Source organism: Propithecus coquereli, unplaced genomic scaffold (assembly GCF_000956105.1).
Source record: "Propithecus coquereli isolate 6110/MARCELLA unplaced genomic scaffold, Pcoq_1.0 Scaffold30, whole genome shotgun sequence".
Lineage (NCBI taxonomy): Eukaryota > Metazoa > Chordata > Mammalia > Primates > Indriidae > Propithecus > Propithecus coquereli.
Window position 1 is genome coordinate 3,263,470 of NW_012148619.1, and position 14,852 is coordinate 3,278,321.

The window sequence follows — 14,852 nt, forward strand, 5'->3', positions numbered from 1 at the left end:
GCCACGGAGAGTGTTCACTGAGCGACTCTCTCCGTCCCCGACGCTGGCCCCTTTAAGAAGCCAAGTCAGTCCTGATGCTGCTGTTTGTATTGCTAATACCCAGGAGCCCCGTTTAAAAAAAAAAAGAAAAAAGGGGAGGGGGGGACTGGGCAGCTGTCTCTTTAAATGTGATTTCCTTCTATTGTATTTGAATCGTGATCAGGAAAAAGGAAATGAAACCAGAGACAGAGGGAAGCTGAGCGAAAATAGACCTTCCCGAGAGAGGAGGAAGCCCGGGGAGAGGCGCACGGTCCCCTCCCCGCCCCCCGGCCGCCGCCCCCTCTCCGCCCTCGGCGGCGAGCTGCGCGCCGCGACCCCGGCCGAAGGTGCGAGGGGCTCGGGCGGCCGGGCGGGCGCGCACCATCTCCGTGGGCGGCGCGGAGCCGGCGACGGCGCGCGATCGGAACCGGGCGGCGGCAGCGGCGGCGGTGGCGGCGGCGGGACCGGGATGGAAGGTTAAGTCCTGAGCAGCAGCAGCAGCTGCAGCCGCCCGGGGCCAGGCTGCGCGCCCCGGCCCCCGCCTCGGCCGCGGCGCGCCCGCAGCCCGGTGATTCGCTCTCTCTCTTTGGCGTTTGAAGGGAGCGCGGTGACTGTCCTTGAGCGCGGAGGGGCGAGCTCGCCGCCGGAGCGCCGGAGCAAGCGGAGGCGCAGGAGCGGCGGCGGCGGCGGCGCCCGAGCACCCGAGGGGGTCCGAGCCCCGGCAGCCGGCCAGCCCCGCGCCACAAAGGGAGCGCCCCCGCCGCCCGGCACGCCGCCTCCCTCCCCAATGTCCTCGGCCATCGAAAGGAAGAGCCTGGACCCGTCTGAGTAAGTGTGGCGCCCCTGTCACCCATGGTGTCCACGGCCTCGCGCCCTGGAGCGGCGAGGGGCGGGGGCGGCGCGGGCGGCCCTGGAGGGGGCTCTAGGTGCGCACCCACGGCATGCCCTGGGTCCCCTCTGCCTTGCGCGGGGCTCCCCCTTCCTCGCGGGTGACTCCGGGGGGACTTGGCAGCGGGCGGCCGGGAGAGGGGATCGGCCGGGAGCTTCTGCGGGCCCCTCCAGGCTACCTGGGACGCTCCCCAAAGCCACCGCGGGCCAGAAAGTTTGCACAGGAGCAGGCACACGGAGAGCTTGTAGGCGCGCAGGTGCAGTCCGGAGAGCGTTCAGGGCTTGATTCTGCCCCCTTCTCGCATCTCGCTCCTTCTCGGCCCTCTTTCTCTTTGTCCATTTGGTCTCGGAAAGGGGAACATTCCAACTGGAGGCCTCCGGGGGTCCCCGACTGCACCCTTCTCGGTCCGCAGGTGGGGCGGCTGCCAGCTGCGCGGGTAACTGGCTGGCGAGAGGTCCGACCGTCCACCTCGGAGCTCTCTCCGGCTTCCAGAGCCTTCTAGAGCAGCTAAATCCGGAGTAAATCTGGGTACATGTAACCCACTCCCCGGGGTCCACTGATGGGGGCCTGTGAACCTCAAAAGTTAGTGCACTATTTTGTGTATAGGTGAATTTTTCTGGGGAGCGGTCTCGTAGTGTTTATCATAGTCTCAAAAGGGTTTTGGGGTCAGGGAATCAGAGCTGTAATGAGCATTTGCGCATCTGTTTCTCAGCCTCATACTGGTACGGAATATTCTCCTATTCCCAACCTATACCCCCAACCCATTCTTTAGTGTTAACACGAGAAGCCAGAGGTTTTTAAGATATCATTTTCTTGTCAATGCAAATGCCCTTTTAAAAGTCATTAGCTGTCTGGTTTTGAGAATTTTTATTCCTTTGAAGTCCCCTTCTAATCCTTTGAAGAGATTTGTTACACAAGACCAAAGGAGCTGGTTAATGGCTTGTCCATTTGTGCTTTAAAGAGGCATTTGTTTTTTTTCCTTTCCTGCTTTAAAAGAATTGTGCTTTCCTGCTTGAAGTACCCACCTACCACCCCCTCCAATTTCAGCTTTCTATGGTGTTTATTTACCTGGGTTTTACCCTGGGTTAAGGGCATAAAAGCTCAGCATGTTCTCATAAAACACAGGAAGTGCCACCATCCAATGAGAGCATAAACATCACTGTTCAGCCTTGAAGGTTAAGACACCAGTTCTACGAGGAGCTAGGTTTGTCATAACAAAAGCCCAGCTTCCTTAAACAAATTCCCAGAAGGAAAATAACATTCCTTTTAAAAAGTATAGGTCTGTGCAACAATGGGTTTAAAGGGTAGTTTGTTCACTTTTTTATAAACTTAGAATTACAACTGAGCTCTGAGTTTCAGACACTGGGCAAGATCGTAGCACTACAGTAAGGGAGTGACTTGGATGAACTGGTGCCCAATGCCTTCTCGATCAGCAGAACTTAGTGACTAATTCTTTGAATAGAAGATAAATCTGGAGGTTTCAGTTCCCTGAAGGAAGTTGGCTCTTTTCAAAGTTTGTGCTTTTTCACTGAGGTTAGAAAATGGAAACATCCTAACTTCCTAACTTCCTAACATAGAGCAGGCTCGCCTATCCCATCCTTCACCTCACTGTTCGCCCAGTGAAGATGGGTTCTAATCAGAGACGTACAAGCTAGGTGAGAAATTGTTGCAGCACGTATTTCCCCCCATCTTAGAAATTGTTGAGAAGCTACCCCAGAAATCCAGGCTGAAGTGATACTCAGGTGTAATCCTCAGGATAGACTCTGGGAGAATAGAAAATATTAATTTGAGGGTGAATCCCATTCAGTCATTGTCTTGGATTGTCCACCAAAGATAATGTGATATTATCATTAATTCTAGAAAGATTGATGGAGCCAGTATCTTATCCTTTCCTTCTCCATCTCATCTCAGGCCCTCACGATAGAGCTTTTCCTTTGCATTCCTACTGCGGCCCACCATCCAGCTAGACGCTTCCTTGTGGACTTAGTCAAAGTGCAACTTGGGTCATTACAATCAGCATCTCCAAATTATAGGTAGAGACTTGCCTGGGCATGCAAAAATGAAACATTTAGGCAGAAAAACAGGCCAGAATTCGTGAACAGAGAGGTTTCCTCACCGTGCAGTTGGTGGCCCCTGCTGCCTCCCCGTGAGTAACTAGAGCACTTCATTTTAATTCCGGGCGGTTTTGCTCCAGCTACGTGCAAATTCTCTTTCACAGCTGGTTGGCAGCATCGGCGTGGGAGCATCCAGTGTGGTGCATGAGGTTCATGAGTGTTTTTGAAAGTGCAAAGTAAGACAGAGGAGCTGTGGCAGGAGAAGAGATGCAATCGAGCTGACGCACAGGAAGAGGCCAGGATATTAGTTATTAGAAAAGAGAAAAGATGTTCTTATGTACAACCTATAGAAACAAAGGAAAGCAAGTCAGGCTTCAGTGAATTCTTAAAACTATGGTTTTGATTTTGTTTTTCAAAGAAACTGGCTTGAGCTTCGCATTTCCTTGTTCTAAAGATGATAATCTCATGAAGCGCTCATATACTCTTATCTACAAAATGTGGGCTTGGTTTTAGCATCTCTGAATGAATATTCATAGGGAATACTTCACACTTTACCTGACAGAGTCACCCGAAGTTGTCAGAGTGTGTCATAAACACGGATCACCTGAGCCTCTCGTCCCTGAGGGTAATGGGTGCTGAGATTTGTGAGCACAGGCCAATTAGGACGCAAGGTCACCTGGTAAGTGAGTGCTAGCTAGAAATAGGAGACACAGATTTATAACTCCAAGGTACCCAGGAGGAAACTCCCTTTGGGAATTTCACAGTTGGAAGAAGGTCCATTTTTTGAAACATAATAGATTTTTTTAAAAATAAATTTGTGTTTGAGTAGGGTTCCAGATAGCACTTGTTAATTATTACAAATCAACAAGTATCAGGTTTTTTCCTGTGTCCCATTTGGTGCTAGAATCATTCCTTCCACTCCCCTATTTTCCTTTGGCAAAATTATTTATTTTAAAATGTAAAGCAAAAGTATTCAGATTCCAGTGAAGCAACGTGAATGGGAAGACACAATGCATGGCTGTTTAATGAAAGAACACGTATCCTGTACGTACTTTTTGGGTTAAAAAAAAGAAAAAAAAAGAAGAACACGTATCCCAGGCCCACTATTAACTAATTGCCTTGATTGAGATTTCAGTGTCTGTTTAATTGCCTTCTACTCTGTTTAAAATAACCATTGCCCTCTCCTCATTTTTGTTCCTAAATCAACTTTATCCAAATCAGTATCGCTGTTGTACAAATTTTCAGGTGCAGAAAGAAAGGTCTATTTGATGTCCTTCATAAATTTGACAATGGCCTTATATCTAGGGCTTTTCTCCAAAGATTCATCGAGTAAAAAGGATGGGATTTGGAATTTCTGTTTAAAAATAAAATAAAATAAGGAGAGTTCCTCTTATATCATGATGGGATTTTTATTTTGGAAAGAGAAAACAACCTAAAATAATTTTTGGTCACCTTCTTTCTTCTTCACCTCTGCTTTTGTGTGGCTCGGAAGGGCTGGAAGGAGAGTGGCGTAGATTCAGCAGGGAGTTTGCAGATTGTTAGCACTCCGGGCATGGTCCCGAGTGCCTCCTCTGAGGTTAGGCAGTGCCCTTGGGTGCTGGGTATGGGAGGAGGAGAAAGAGAGGGAACTGTGAAGATAGAGGAGAGTCCGAGGGGACAGTGGGAAAAAGCAGAAGCGAGAGCAGAGGTGCCAGGTGGTGCTGGGCGTGGGTGGGGGGTCCAGTGCCACCTGCAGTTGCCTTTGACCCCTCTTGGTGCCCTGTGTTCACTTAGAGAATCTAGGGTGTAAAGTCTAACTCCCTTCTGTCTTAACCCAAACTTGGCTGGGGCTCTCTGCGATATGGCCAAGGGATGTGTTGTCCTGTCCCTTCTCCTTATGTCACCAAAAGGCAATTGAGGGAGGCTCCCTGTGTGGCCCAGAGCGAACCCTGAGCTCCAGTGCTAGTCTCAGCCACGAGGTTGTCCCTAACGCTTGGCCTTGTCTCCAGGGAACCAGTGGACGAGGTGCTGCAGATCCCCCCATCCCTGCTGACATGCGGCGGCTGCCAGCAGAACATTGGGGACCGCTACTTCCTGAAGGCCATCGACCAGTACTGGCACGAGGACTGCCTCAGCTGTGACCTGTGTGGGTGCCGGCTGGGCGAGGTGGGGCGGCGCCTCTACTACAAGCTGGGCCGCAAGCTCTGCCGGAGAGACTATCTGAGGTATCTTCCAGCCGCCCCCGGGGCCCTCCAGGGAGGTCGGGTGGGCCATGGACATCTGCACCTGTGATGCCACTCCTGCTCTGGGCTTGGACACCACCTGCCCAAAGAGGCCGGGCTGTACAGGCTGAATCTCAGCTCCCCATGCAGAGAAGCAGTTGGCTTTTCTTCCTGTTTGAGAAGCGAGTCCTCAGGCATATGTTCCTATGTGATAAAATACTAATGTTTTTAAAGGCAAGAGAATGATAAAACACAAAATTCAGGACAGTAGTTCCCTGGGGGGCAGGCAGTCATGGGGGTAGGGTCAGGGAGTACACGTAGAGGATCACAGGAACTGGGGGTGTTTTAATTTATACATTTGGGGGTGGGTTCCTAGAAGCTCATTTGAACGCTTCAAAACATATATAATAGGTCATAAATATTTTTTTGTATGACTCCAATATTATGTGATGAGAAATTTAAAAATAGCATGCTGTTGCCATGGAACTCCAAGCCTTGACTCTGCTAGGAGGAAGGCGGTATTCGAAGGACATAAGGGCAAAGTCCCCGAGTGAGTTGTAGGTTTGAGTCCCAACACCATTGCTTTCCAGCTCTGTGACCCTGGGCAAGTAACTAACCTCCCTAAGTCTCGGTAAAATGGGGATAATAATAATACCTACTTCCAAGGAAGTGGCGAGGATTAGATAGAAGAACACATGTAAAGTACTTGGCTTGGTGAGTGAGTGTCAAATAGATGTTAGCTGCTCTTATAATTTACCCTCGTGACATAATCATTAAGTATTTTCCAATCTAATGAACGAAGAGATGGAAGAATGGAAGGGTAAAATAGGAACTTGACAACGCCAAGTGAGACAGGAGCCGAGGACATCTCCTGTGCTCTAGGTCATACTTTTGGCCATCCGAATATTCCAGCACTCAACAAGTACCTTTGCCTGGAATGTTCTAGCATTTCTGTTTGCATCTTAGCTGCTGTGGAGGTAACTCTCCCTGTGCCCTCTGCTGTCAGATCTGCTCAACTGTGTAGCTGTCAGTTTTTCACCATCTTGCTGCGGCCGAGGGTCTGTGAAGCATGCACCCCTCATACATTAGAACCCTCCAACCCATGGAAGCTTGTTTAGACCTCAGTGCCCTTGACTGCTAGGCCAGCTCTTCTTTCAAACCTGCCTTCAGAGCATTTTACATTTAAAAAAAAAAATCTGCAGGCAATGCCACAGTGAAGGAAGCTTATCTGTTTACCCAAAGACTGAGAGACTAAGCTTTTTCCCCTCCTAAACGCCCTGATAAAGTCCTTGCAAATTTGGTGATTCTAAGAAAGTAAGTAGGGTTTTTCAATGATCATGATTATAGTTTTGGTCAATTTTCTTTTTTCTTTCTTAAGTTACGGGAAAATAGAACTGGGATAAATACAGACCTGGTTTTGCTCGCTCCCTCTTTGCCAAGGCAGTCAGAAAGCAGACGGGTAAATGACTCCCCTTGGGCCCCTGACTACATCCCTGTCAAATCATTTGAATCTTATTAAATGAAGTGTGGATAGAGTAAGGTCAAAAGAGCCCGGGCTTCTCTCTATCTCTGCGGTTTTATATAACATTCAAGAATAAAACCAGTGCTGCCTGGGCTTGTTAATCTTTTCCATTTTCAAAAAGGAGAGAGAAAAAAAATAGTCAGGGAGAACCCAATGTTAATTAACTTGTGTCTTGGTGACATGAAATAATTCTTCTCCCTGCCACATTCCTAGGCAACATGTTAATTAACTGTGTTAGCGCAGGCGGTTCCAGCCATCCTTTAATATTTATATTATTGTTATTAAAATGGGCAGCAGAACGCTTAAGACTCGACACCCCTTGACAGAGGAGAAAAATTGTTTTTGCTTTGGGAATGTTTCTTTAGCCACAGACTTGTTTACCTGCATTCTTAGCATATCTCATGGTATCATTTAACAGGGCAAGTTGGAGAAGTGACTATCTGGGCCCTCTGATGGGGTTCAGTCCTTCTCCCCACCAGGGTAACTTATCCCCTTGAGGATTTCCAATGGCTGACTCGCCTGTTACGGTCCTTTTCAGATATTGAGCCTCAAATATTCATGAGACCCCCCTCGCAGAAGCCCTGCCACCGTTGTCTTGTATTGTTGGGAGCCTAACAGCAGCTGTTAATGTCTGTGCCCAGCTCAGATCCCCTTGGATCCCTTTCTACCAAATGTTGTGCTGGGGGGAGGCACCCCCTAGTGGTTTTACTCTCAACAGCCAGTACCTGCATCTAGAAGTATGCCGCCCCCGCCAGACGCCCCCCTTCAGTGGACCTTAACCCATGCCAGCCACTGTGGAAGTACCAAAGCCTTGCAAGCCTGCCTGGAGCCAGGGCGTCACTTGCACTCCAGAGTTCTTCCCTGCGAGGGACTTTGCCTGAGGTTGCATCTTGGCTTGGCTTCCTGCTCCCCTGCGTCCTTATAGGTTTTTCCTGAGAACGCATCCTTAATAAATCACTTGCACATAAATCCTTGCCTCGGGGTCTGCTGCTGGGATATCCAGCCTGAGACACCAATCCTTGGTGCCAGAGGTTGGTTAATGCTCAAGTTAGATGTCAAGTCCGGGTTTATTTTACTGACTTTAGAATCTCAGAATACCAGAGCCAGAAGGCGTTACCAGGAGCTTCTCTTCCGGTTCCCTTGCTTTACAGCTTACGGCATGCAAGCCCGGTGAGGGGACGTCATTTGCTTGGGTCACCTAGCTAGTTAGAGGTGATGCTGGGACCTGAACTTGTCTCCCAAATACTGGCCCTTTGTCCTTCCCTTCATTAGCTGCCTGATGTGTATTGTAATTTACCCCCGACTTTCCCTTAATAAGCTCCCTCCTTCCTTAAGGATCTCACACCCCAGGCAGTTGGATTCTCTCCACGCACACTGTTTCTCAGTCGTTTATCCTTGCTCAGGCCAAACTGAACTTACTGAACAGTCAGGAAACCAGAACTGTCTTTCCACTCTGTGACCTCCAATGTGGCAGTTACCTACAGCTTCACCATCTGCTGGGTTAGGATAAAATGTCTTCCCCAGTAATGAGTTTGCTCCCAGGCGGTGCTTTGAAAACACTCAGAGATCTTGAAATGGAAAGAGGGATTCAGAGGGAAATTAGCCGGCCCTGGCTCTAACAACGAGCTCTCTGCTCACAGACCACCTCTTCTTAATTACATTAATTTTGCCCAAATGTTGCAAAATTTGTCATCTGCCCTTATCTCCCCTATAAGCTCTCAGAACATTACCAATTGATTCTCTGGTATTCTGAAGTGAATAAGAACTTCTGATAACAAGAAGCATTTACCTAAAACCATCCTAAAGGTTTTATGTGGAAACCACCTGCTAGCTTGCTATGTTGTCAGCGCGTGTGAAAATTACTTCCTGCAGCAAGACTGGCACAGTTGGGAACGCACCCGAGATGTGTTAAAACATAACCAGCGTTGGCTTAGCCCTTGACTGTTGGTGCTCTGACATGCTCCGTTTGACCTTCTAACAGCGAGCGAGGTAGATGCTATGACCGCTGCCACTCACTGAAGCTCAGAGAATCCAAAGGTCTCACCAGGGTCACTCAGGTACTCAGGGCTGGTCCTGGACACTGAAGCTGGGTCTTCTGAATCCAGTGCTTGTGTTATTCCCGTTTCACGGTGGATTCTCAAACTTCAGCCTGCATCCGAGGCCCCTGGAAGTGCTCATGAATACACAGACCGCTGGGCCTTCTCCCTAGAGTGTCTCAGAGGGTGGGGGCGGGGGAGGGCAGGGAATCTGTGTGTCTAACCAGTTCCCAGGCAATGCCGATGCTGCTGGTCCCGGGACCAGCACTTGGAGAACCACTGCACTGAGTTCTACCATGTTGCATCCCCCACCCTGACACTGAATACTGCTTGAAATAAGTTGACTGATCACCGAGGCTTGGGAGAGTCTTGATTTAAATGTCAGAAGAGAAGTTTCCCCCAAGATTCATGCCCGTGGGGCAGTGAGGATCATAAATTAAGATCTCCCAGTCATTGCGGAGAGATGCTGGTAGCCTTCCAGATCTCTTCTGTGGAACTCCCTTTCTCCCAGCAGCTGGGGCTCCCGCGAACAATCAAGTGGAGATGTGCTTTGCAGCTTCTCGGAGGAATTCAAGGCCAGCCCTCCCCGTGGGGGGAATCAGTGGCTGTTGACATGATTGAGTTTGGGAGCCTAGAAGGATGCCCATTGCGTTGCATTCCTGGTCAATTCCCTCTCAAGGGGGCCACAAGGGTCTTACTCCTGCTCCTCTTAGTGTACCTGCCTAAGCCTTTATCACAGATCATTCCAGCTGAGAGTCTCCTTCACTGAGGCGGGGCCCGGGGCAGCCTAGGGGAACGGTGAGTGGTTGCTGAAGGCAGGGAGAGGGCTAAGAAAAGGGGGGAGTTATGCTAGACCCAAATGCCAGCTTCATCCGAGCATCCTCTGCCTGCAAAGGAGAGACCGCGCTGGCCGGCCATCCATCTGTCTCCACCCTCCCTGGCTTCCTGACATCCTGGAAGTTCAGCCTCCTTTCTAGAACTGGTCCCCAAACCTGTCTCCGAGAATTGTCCCTGCCACTCACTGTCTTCTTAGCTTTTCTATCTTTTTGCTCCAGGCTTTTTGGTCAAGATGGTCTCTGCGCATCCTGTGACAAGCGGATCCGTGCCTATGAGATGACGATGCGGGTGAAGGACAAAGTGTATCACTTGGAATGTTTCAAATGTGCCGCCTGTCAGAAGCATTTCTGTGTGGGCGACAGATACCTCCTCATCAACTCCGACATAGTGTGCGAACAGGACATCTACGAGTGGACTAAGATCAATGGGATGATATAGGCCAGTGAACCCCCGAACACGCTCCGAGTGTTCACTGAAGACACTGTCTCTATGGGGTCTTCACTCGTAGGCACTTTGGGGGTTCGAGGGTGGGGTGAGGCATTTTTTAGGTGATGGTAGACCCTTACTGGGCACCAAGACATAGCATTCAAGTGACATAATGCACAGGCCAAGACTTCGAGGGGGCAAAACGACCAGTCCGTAGGGAGAACTTAGGGTCACAGCCTATCCATAGTAACTGACATGATTAGCAGAGGAAGGAACATTTAGGGGCAAGCAGGCACTGTGCTTTCATGACGGAATTTCACATCTGCAGAGAGGGAGTTGTATAAAGACTTGTTATGACTTTGACGCTCGCCAACTAGAGATGTGCAATTGATTTCTTTTCTTCCTGGGTTCTGTAACAACCCTGTTCCAATCACCGTCCTCCACACAAAGGAAGGACGGAGAGGAGAATGCTCATTCTTTTTTTCTTGGCCACCTTCCCAAGGCCCTTAAGCTTTGGACCCAAGAAAATCTGCATGGAGACACATTTCAGTTGAGAATGGAAACCACCACCTTTAACCAAACAATTATTTAAAGCAATGCAGATGAGTCTGTTCTGTTTTTAGACACCTTCATTTTGAGGTGAGGAGTTCCACAGATTGTTTCTATACAAATATAAATCTTAAAAAAAAAAGTTGTTCAACTATTTTATTATCTTAGATTATATCAAAGTATCTGTTGTGTGTAGTAAAAAAAAACCCAGCTCTGCAGACTTAATAAAAATGACAGACTCAGATCAGTGTGGTTTATTTGATAATGACTTACAATTTGGGGTGGCAGGAAAATGGCCTGCTTTTTCTATTTTAAAGGAAAAGTAAATAAGCAATTTACTTTTAGGTCAAATAAAAACTTCCATTTATTGCAAGGGTTTATGTGAGGCAGGCATGTTTCTATATTACTGGCAATTATATAACAGGTCATCATGTAGCTCAGAGGGATGTAGAATAATTAAATTGTTATTGTCAAATGTGCATTTCACTTCAGCATTGTATAGAACGTGTGGAAGGCAAGATCATTGCCTTTGGGAAACTTGTAACCTAGAAAGGACACAAATACATAAAACAGATTCCCTTTGGGAGAGAAGGTAATTACCTAGTTTGAAATGTGGGAAAGATGCTGAGCTTGACACTTCGATTTTCCAAGACGGGTGTCTCAGGGTATTTTATGACAAGTGGTTAAGAGGACCTTACTTTGAGGATTTAAAGCAAGTACCATGGTTGGTGTGTTTGCCTTCGCCCTGTCCCAGTAGCCACCATGAGCTGACTCAGAGTGCCCCCTGCTGGTCATCACCTCTCAGCTCACTAGCCCTAACCTAGATGTACTTTTCAATGATCTCATAAAAATATTGGCAAACGCAAGCCTGAATGTGTTTAATTATTAGGACATAAGAAACATGCAGCTAAGGTTACAGTTAATTAACTATGAGATTTCTTTAAAATATCCCTCACTAAAGTTTGTTCTTTTTTTTCCTCTAGAGGACAAATAACGTAATGATGGCTCTCTTGTCCTGTAAAATGTTAAAACTGGTTGGGAAATTTGACTGCTTAAGGTGGCCTATTTAAACGAAATCTGATTACATTGCATTCCAGCCCAGGTGGTGGTAAGGAGCTACCAGTGAGGGAATGTTTGTTCTGACTCAGGGGTTCTCAGTTTGTCCCTGAACCAGCAGTATCAGCATCACCTGGGCACTAATTAAAAACGCAGGTTCATGGGCCCCACTGCAGACATATTGAATCAGAAATTCTGGGGATGGGCTTCAGCAATCAGGGTCTTCACAAGCCCTAGAGATGATTCTGACTCATGCGTAAGTTTGAGAATGGCTGTTCTAAAACATCCCCCAGCTAGGAAGAGCACACATTCTAAGTTGTTAATGGTTAATACTTGATACAAAGGTTAATCACTGAGTACTCTTCCACATGTAGCCAAACACTGTCTACCCTAGGTCCCTAAACTGAAAACTTTCACATACTTTTATCACTTACCTAACAGTTATTTTGTGTGTCATTTGCCAGGGCAATCACAATTTAAGCCACCATTTTTAACCATATTGACATTAATAATAACAATGATAACAGAGTTTAGCTATGCAATTATCTTATAGGCAGTATTAAGTAAAAATACAAATGATAAATGTTCCTTGCTTTGGGAATGTAAACTTTAGTCTTAAATTCATTGTAATACAACACATGTAATATTCAAGAAATCAGTTAATACCTTTGCCATTCTCAACAAAGCAATAATTGACATTTTCCATTTGTTAATGGGGCCATCTTGCAGAATTGTGGATGCACATGCAGAGTCTTTGTAGTAAGTAGTAAGTCACCCAGGGCCCAAATGTCTAACCAACAACTGACTTAAGAGAAAGTATAACCAGTTGAATGAACAAATGTCAATGACCCCTATGTCTGTTTTTGTAATGCTCTCCCTCTCAGGATTTAGATTCTTAGGCCAGTAGGGCATGATGACCACAACCCTGAAACTTTTAACTAACTACTTGGCCTTTTGAGTTGTTTCCCAGAAATGGTGGATTTTCTGCAAGACAAAGTAACTGAGATTCTGAAGGCCCCAGGGCAGACTTCCTGAAGCCAAGACTCTCCATCCCCCTCAACCTGCCCCCAATCCATGTAGCCCCTTGTTAGTTACACCATGACCTGCCCCAGTGTACATGGCCCCTGCTTAAAAAGCCCACGTCTCCATTAGTAGGAGAGGCAGATTTGAGGCAGCTTCTCCAGTACTCCCCAAAAGATGTCTTTAGTATTAAGAAAATTTCTTTCTTCCTTGGCAATCCTAATTGCCAAAGATCAATAATTGGATCTTTTTGTGGAGAGTAACTGAACCAGGCTGAGACCCCCTTATGGTTTGGATAACAGGACATGCAAAGAGACTTTGAGGGGGACCAGCTCTCAGTCTACCCCAGTGGTCCCTGCCTGAATGTGTCCCCACATGCTATAGACCCAGGGTCAGAGAACTGGACACCTGCTCTCTCCCCTGGTCCAAGCGTGCGTTAAACAGTTTGCTGGGACACTTTGTTTCCTCTCATCTCTTTAATGTCTTCTGCCCCAAATCAGCTTCCTTTTATTGCTACTTCTAATAGAGCCACTTTTCAGGAAAATTTGGAATCCTATAGAGTTAAAATAGAACAATGATTAGGAGCTTTTTCATCTGAAGACTTGGATTCAAATTGCAATGGCCTGATTTATTTACTTAATAACCATTTACATATTATAGCACTTACCGTGTGCCAGGGACTCTTCTAGGAGCTTTACAATAGTAACTCCTTGGGTCCACATACCAGCCCCCTGTGGCAGTTTCTATTTATCATCACCCACGCTGTGCCGCAAGGAAAATGAAGACTAGACCGGATAAGCAACTCACCCAAGGTCCCCCAGGTAATGAGCGACAGAAGTAGGCTCTACCCAAGGCTCCTCGCACTGTGAGCTACTGCCTCTCTCTAAGGCTCTCCTTGCTGAACAGCAGATTTCTCATCTGCGAAATAGGTAAAATTAATACCTTCCTCCCTGGGTTATTTGAGGATATCAGAGTTTAGCCAGAAATGTAAACAAAACACAATAATACAAGATTAGCACTACAATAAAGATACGTAAAAAGTGCTATGGAAACACAGATAAGGGAACAATTAAATTGGCCCAGGGGTAGCTGTCTGGAGTGAAGAGTTAGTGACATTTGAAATGGCCTTGGACGTGTGGGCAAGAGCAGAGACTCAGAGACCTTGCCCTTGTAGGGCGAGAATTCAGGTGAGCGCAGAGTTTGTGTGGCGGTGGTGTGGGCGTGGGTTGCAGAGGGGCTGGGCTAGCCGGTGAAGAATTTAAATTCTGAGTCTGTCACCTTCTGGTGGGGTGCCCTTGAATTCTCAGCTCTCTCACAGGATGTTGCTACTGTGCCAGACACAAGAGCTGGGCCCAGTGAACGTGGCTGACCCCTGAATTGACCTTGGATCCTCAGCTCAAGCCCCTCCTCCTCCAGGCAGCCTCCTCAGTCTCTCCAGTTTGCAGCCACTCATCCAGTGGTTCTCAAACTACAGTGCTTAGGAGTCTCCTGATTAATAGGAGAGGCTGTTAATATGCAGGGTCCTGGGCTGGACTGCAAATCTACAGACTCTCGGTATCTCTTGGATGGGACCCAGGAATCTCATTGTTCATCAAGCAACACCACTTCTTTTGTTGTTGTTGTTTGTGTAGGTTGTTCCCTGCCTCTGACAAGAAATTGCTGCTAAACCCTGAACCTTAGTTTCACAAAGGCAGGGACACTATCTCTGGTTTATCCCTGGGATTCCAGACCCTAGCACCTGCCGGGCACATAGCAGGCCCTGGTAGTGCTATGGAATGGAATTTTGACTCTCCTCTCAGTCTCCATAGCAGTTATTGCCCAGCATATTTGCTTTGCTTTATTTTAAACTTTATACTTTAAAACTTTGTTTGGGAAGAAGGCCTTTTCTCAAACTAGCCTGTAAGTTCTTTATCATCACAATGTGACCCATGAGGAAAAGAAGGAATAAATATTTATGGGATGGATAGGGAATAGGGAGGGCCGGTGAGTAAATAAATAGAGAAGATGCGGTTTTCTATAATTTTGAAACTAAATGGCAGATGGAAGTCAAAACAGGGAGCACAACCCAGCAATCTGCAGGGAGGGGGCGAGGAAGATACAAGATAAGAACATCTTGTCATGCCAGAAAGTAAGGACGTACTTAAAAAAATGATGTAGGCATGTCACAAGGCCAAAGGAGCCAGCTTCAAGGGGCTCTCTATGACCAAATCAGCGACAATTTCACTATCAAAATCACTAAGGGCA

The 14,852-nt window shown here is 47.4% G+C and overlaps 1 protein-coding gene across 2 annotated transcripts in view; it reads left to right on the forward strand.

The window, feature by feature from the left end:
• Nucleotides 1–10,772, forward strand: part of LMO2 (LIM domain only 2 (rhombotin-like 1)) — a 29,685-nt gene extending 18,913 nt beyond the window's left edge. Inside the window, exons 3-6 of one of the 2 annotated variants that reach the window (XM_012649660.1) lie at nt 203–494; nt 618–846; nt 4,950–5,165; nt 9,776–10,772. In XM_012649660.1, the coding sequence (XP_012505114.1) occupies nt 488–494; nt 618–846; nt 4,950–5,165; nt 9,776–9,995 (672 nt within the window). In that variant the 5' untranslated portion in view covers nt 203–487 and the 3' untranslated portion in view covers nt 9,996–10,772. Of the gene's footprint in view, nt 1–202; nt 495–617; nt 847–4,949; nt 5,166–9,775 lie in introns of those variants that run through there. The other variant, XM_012649661.1, reaches the window with a different exon arrangement.
• Nucleotides 10,773–14,852: the final 4,080 nt, after the last annotated feature.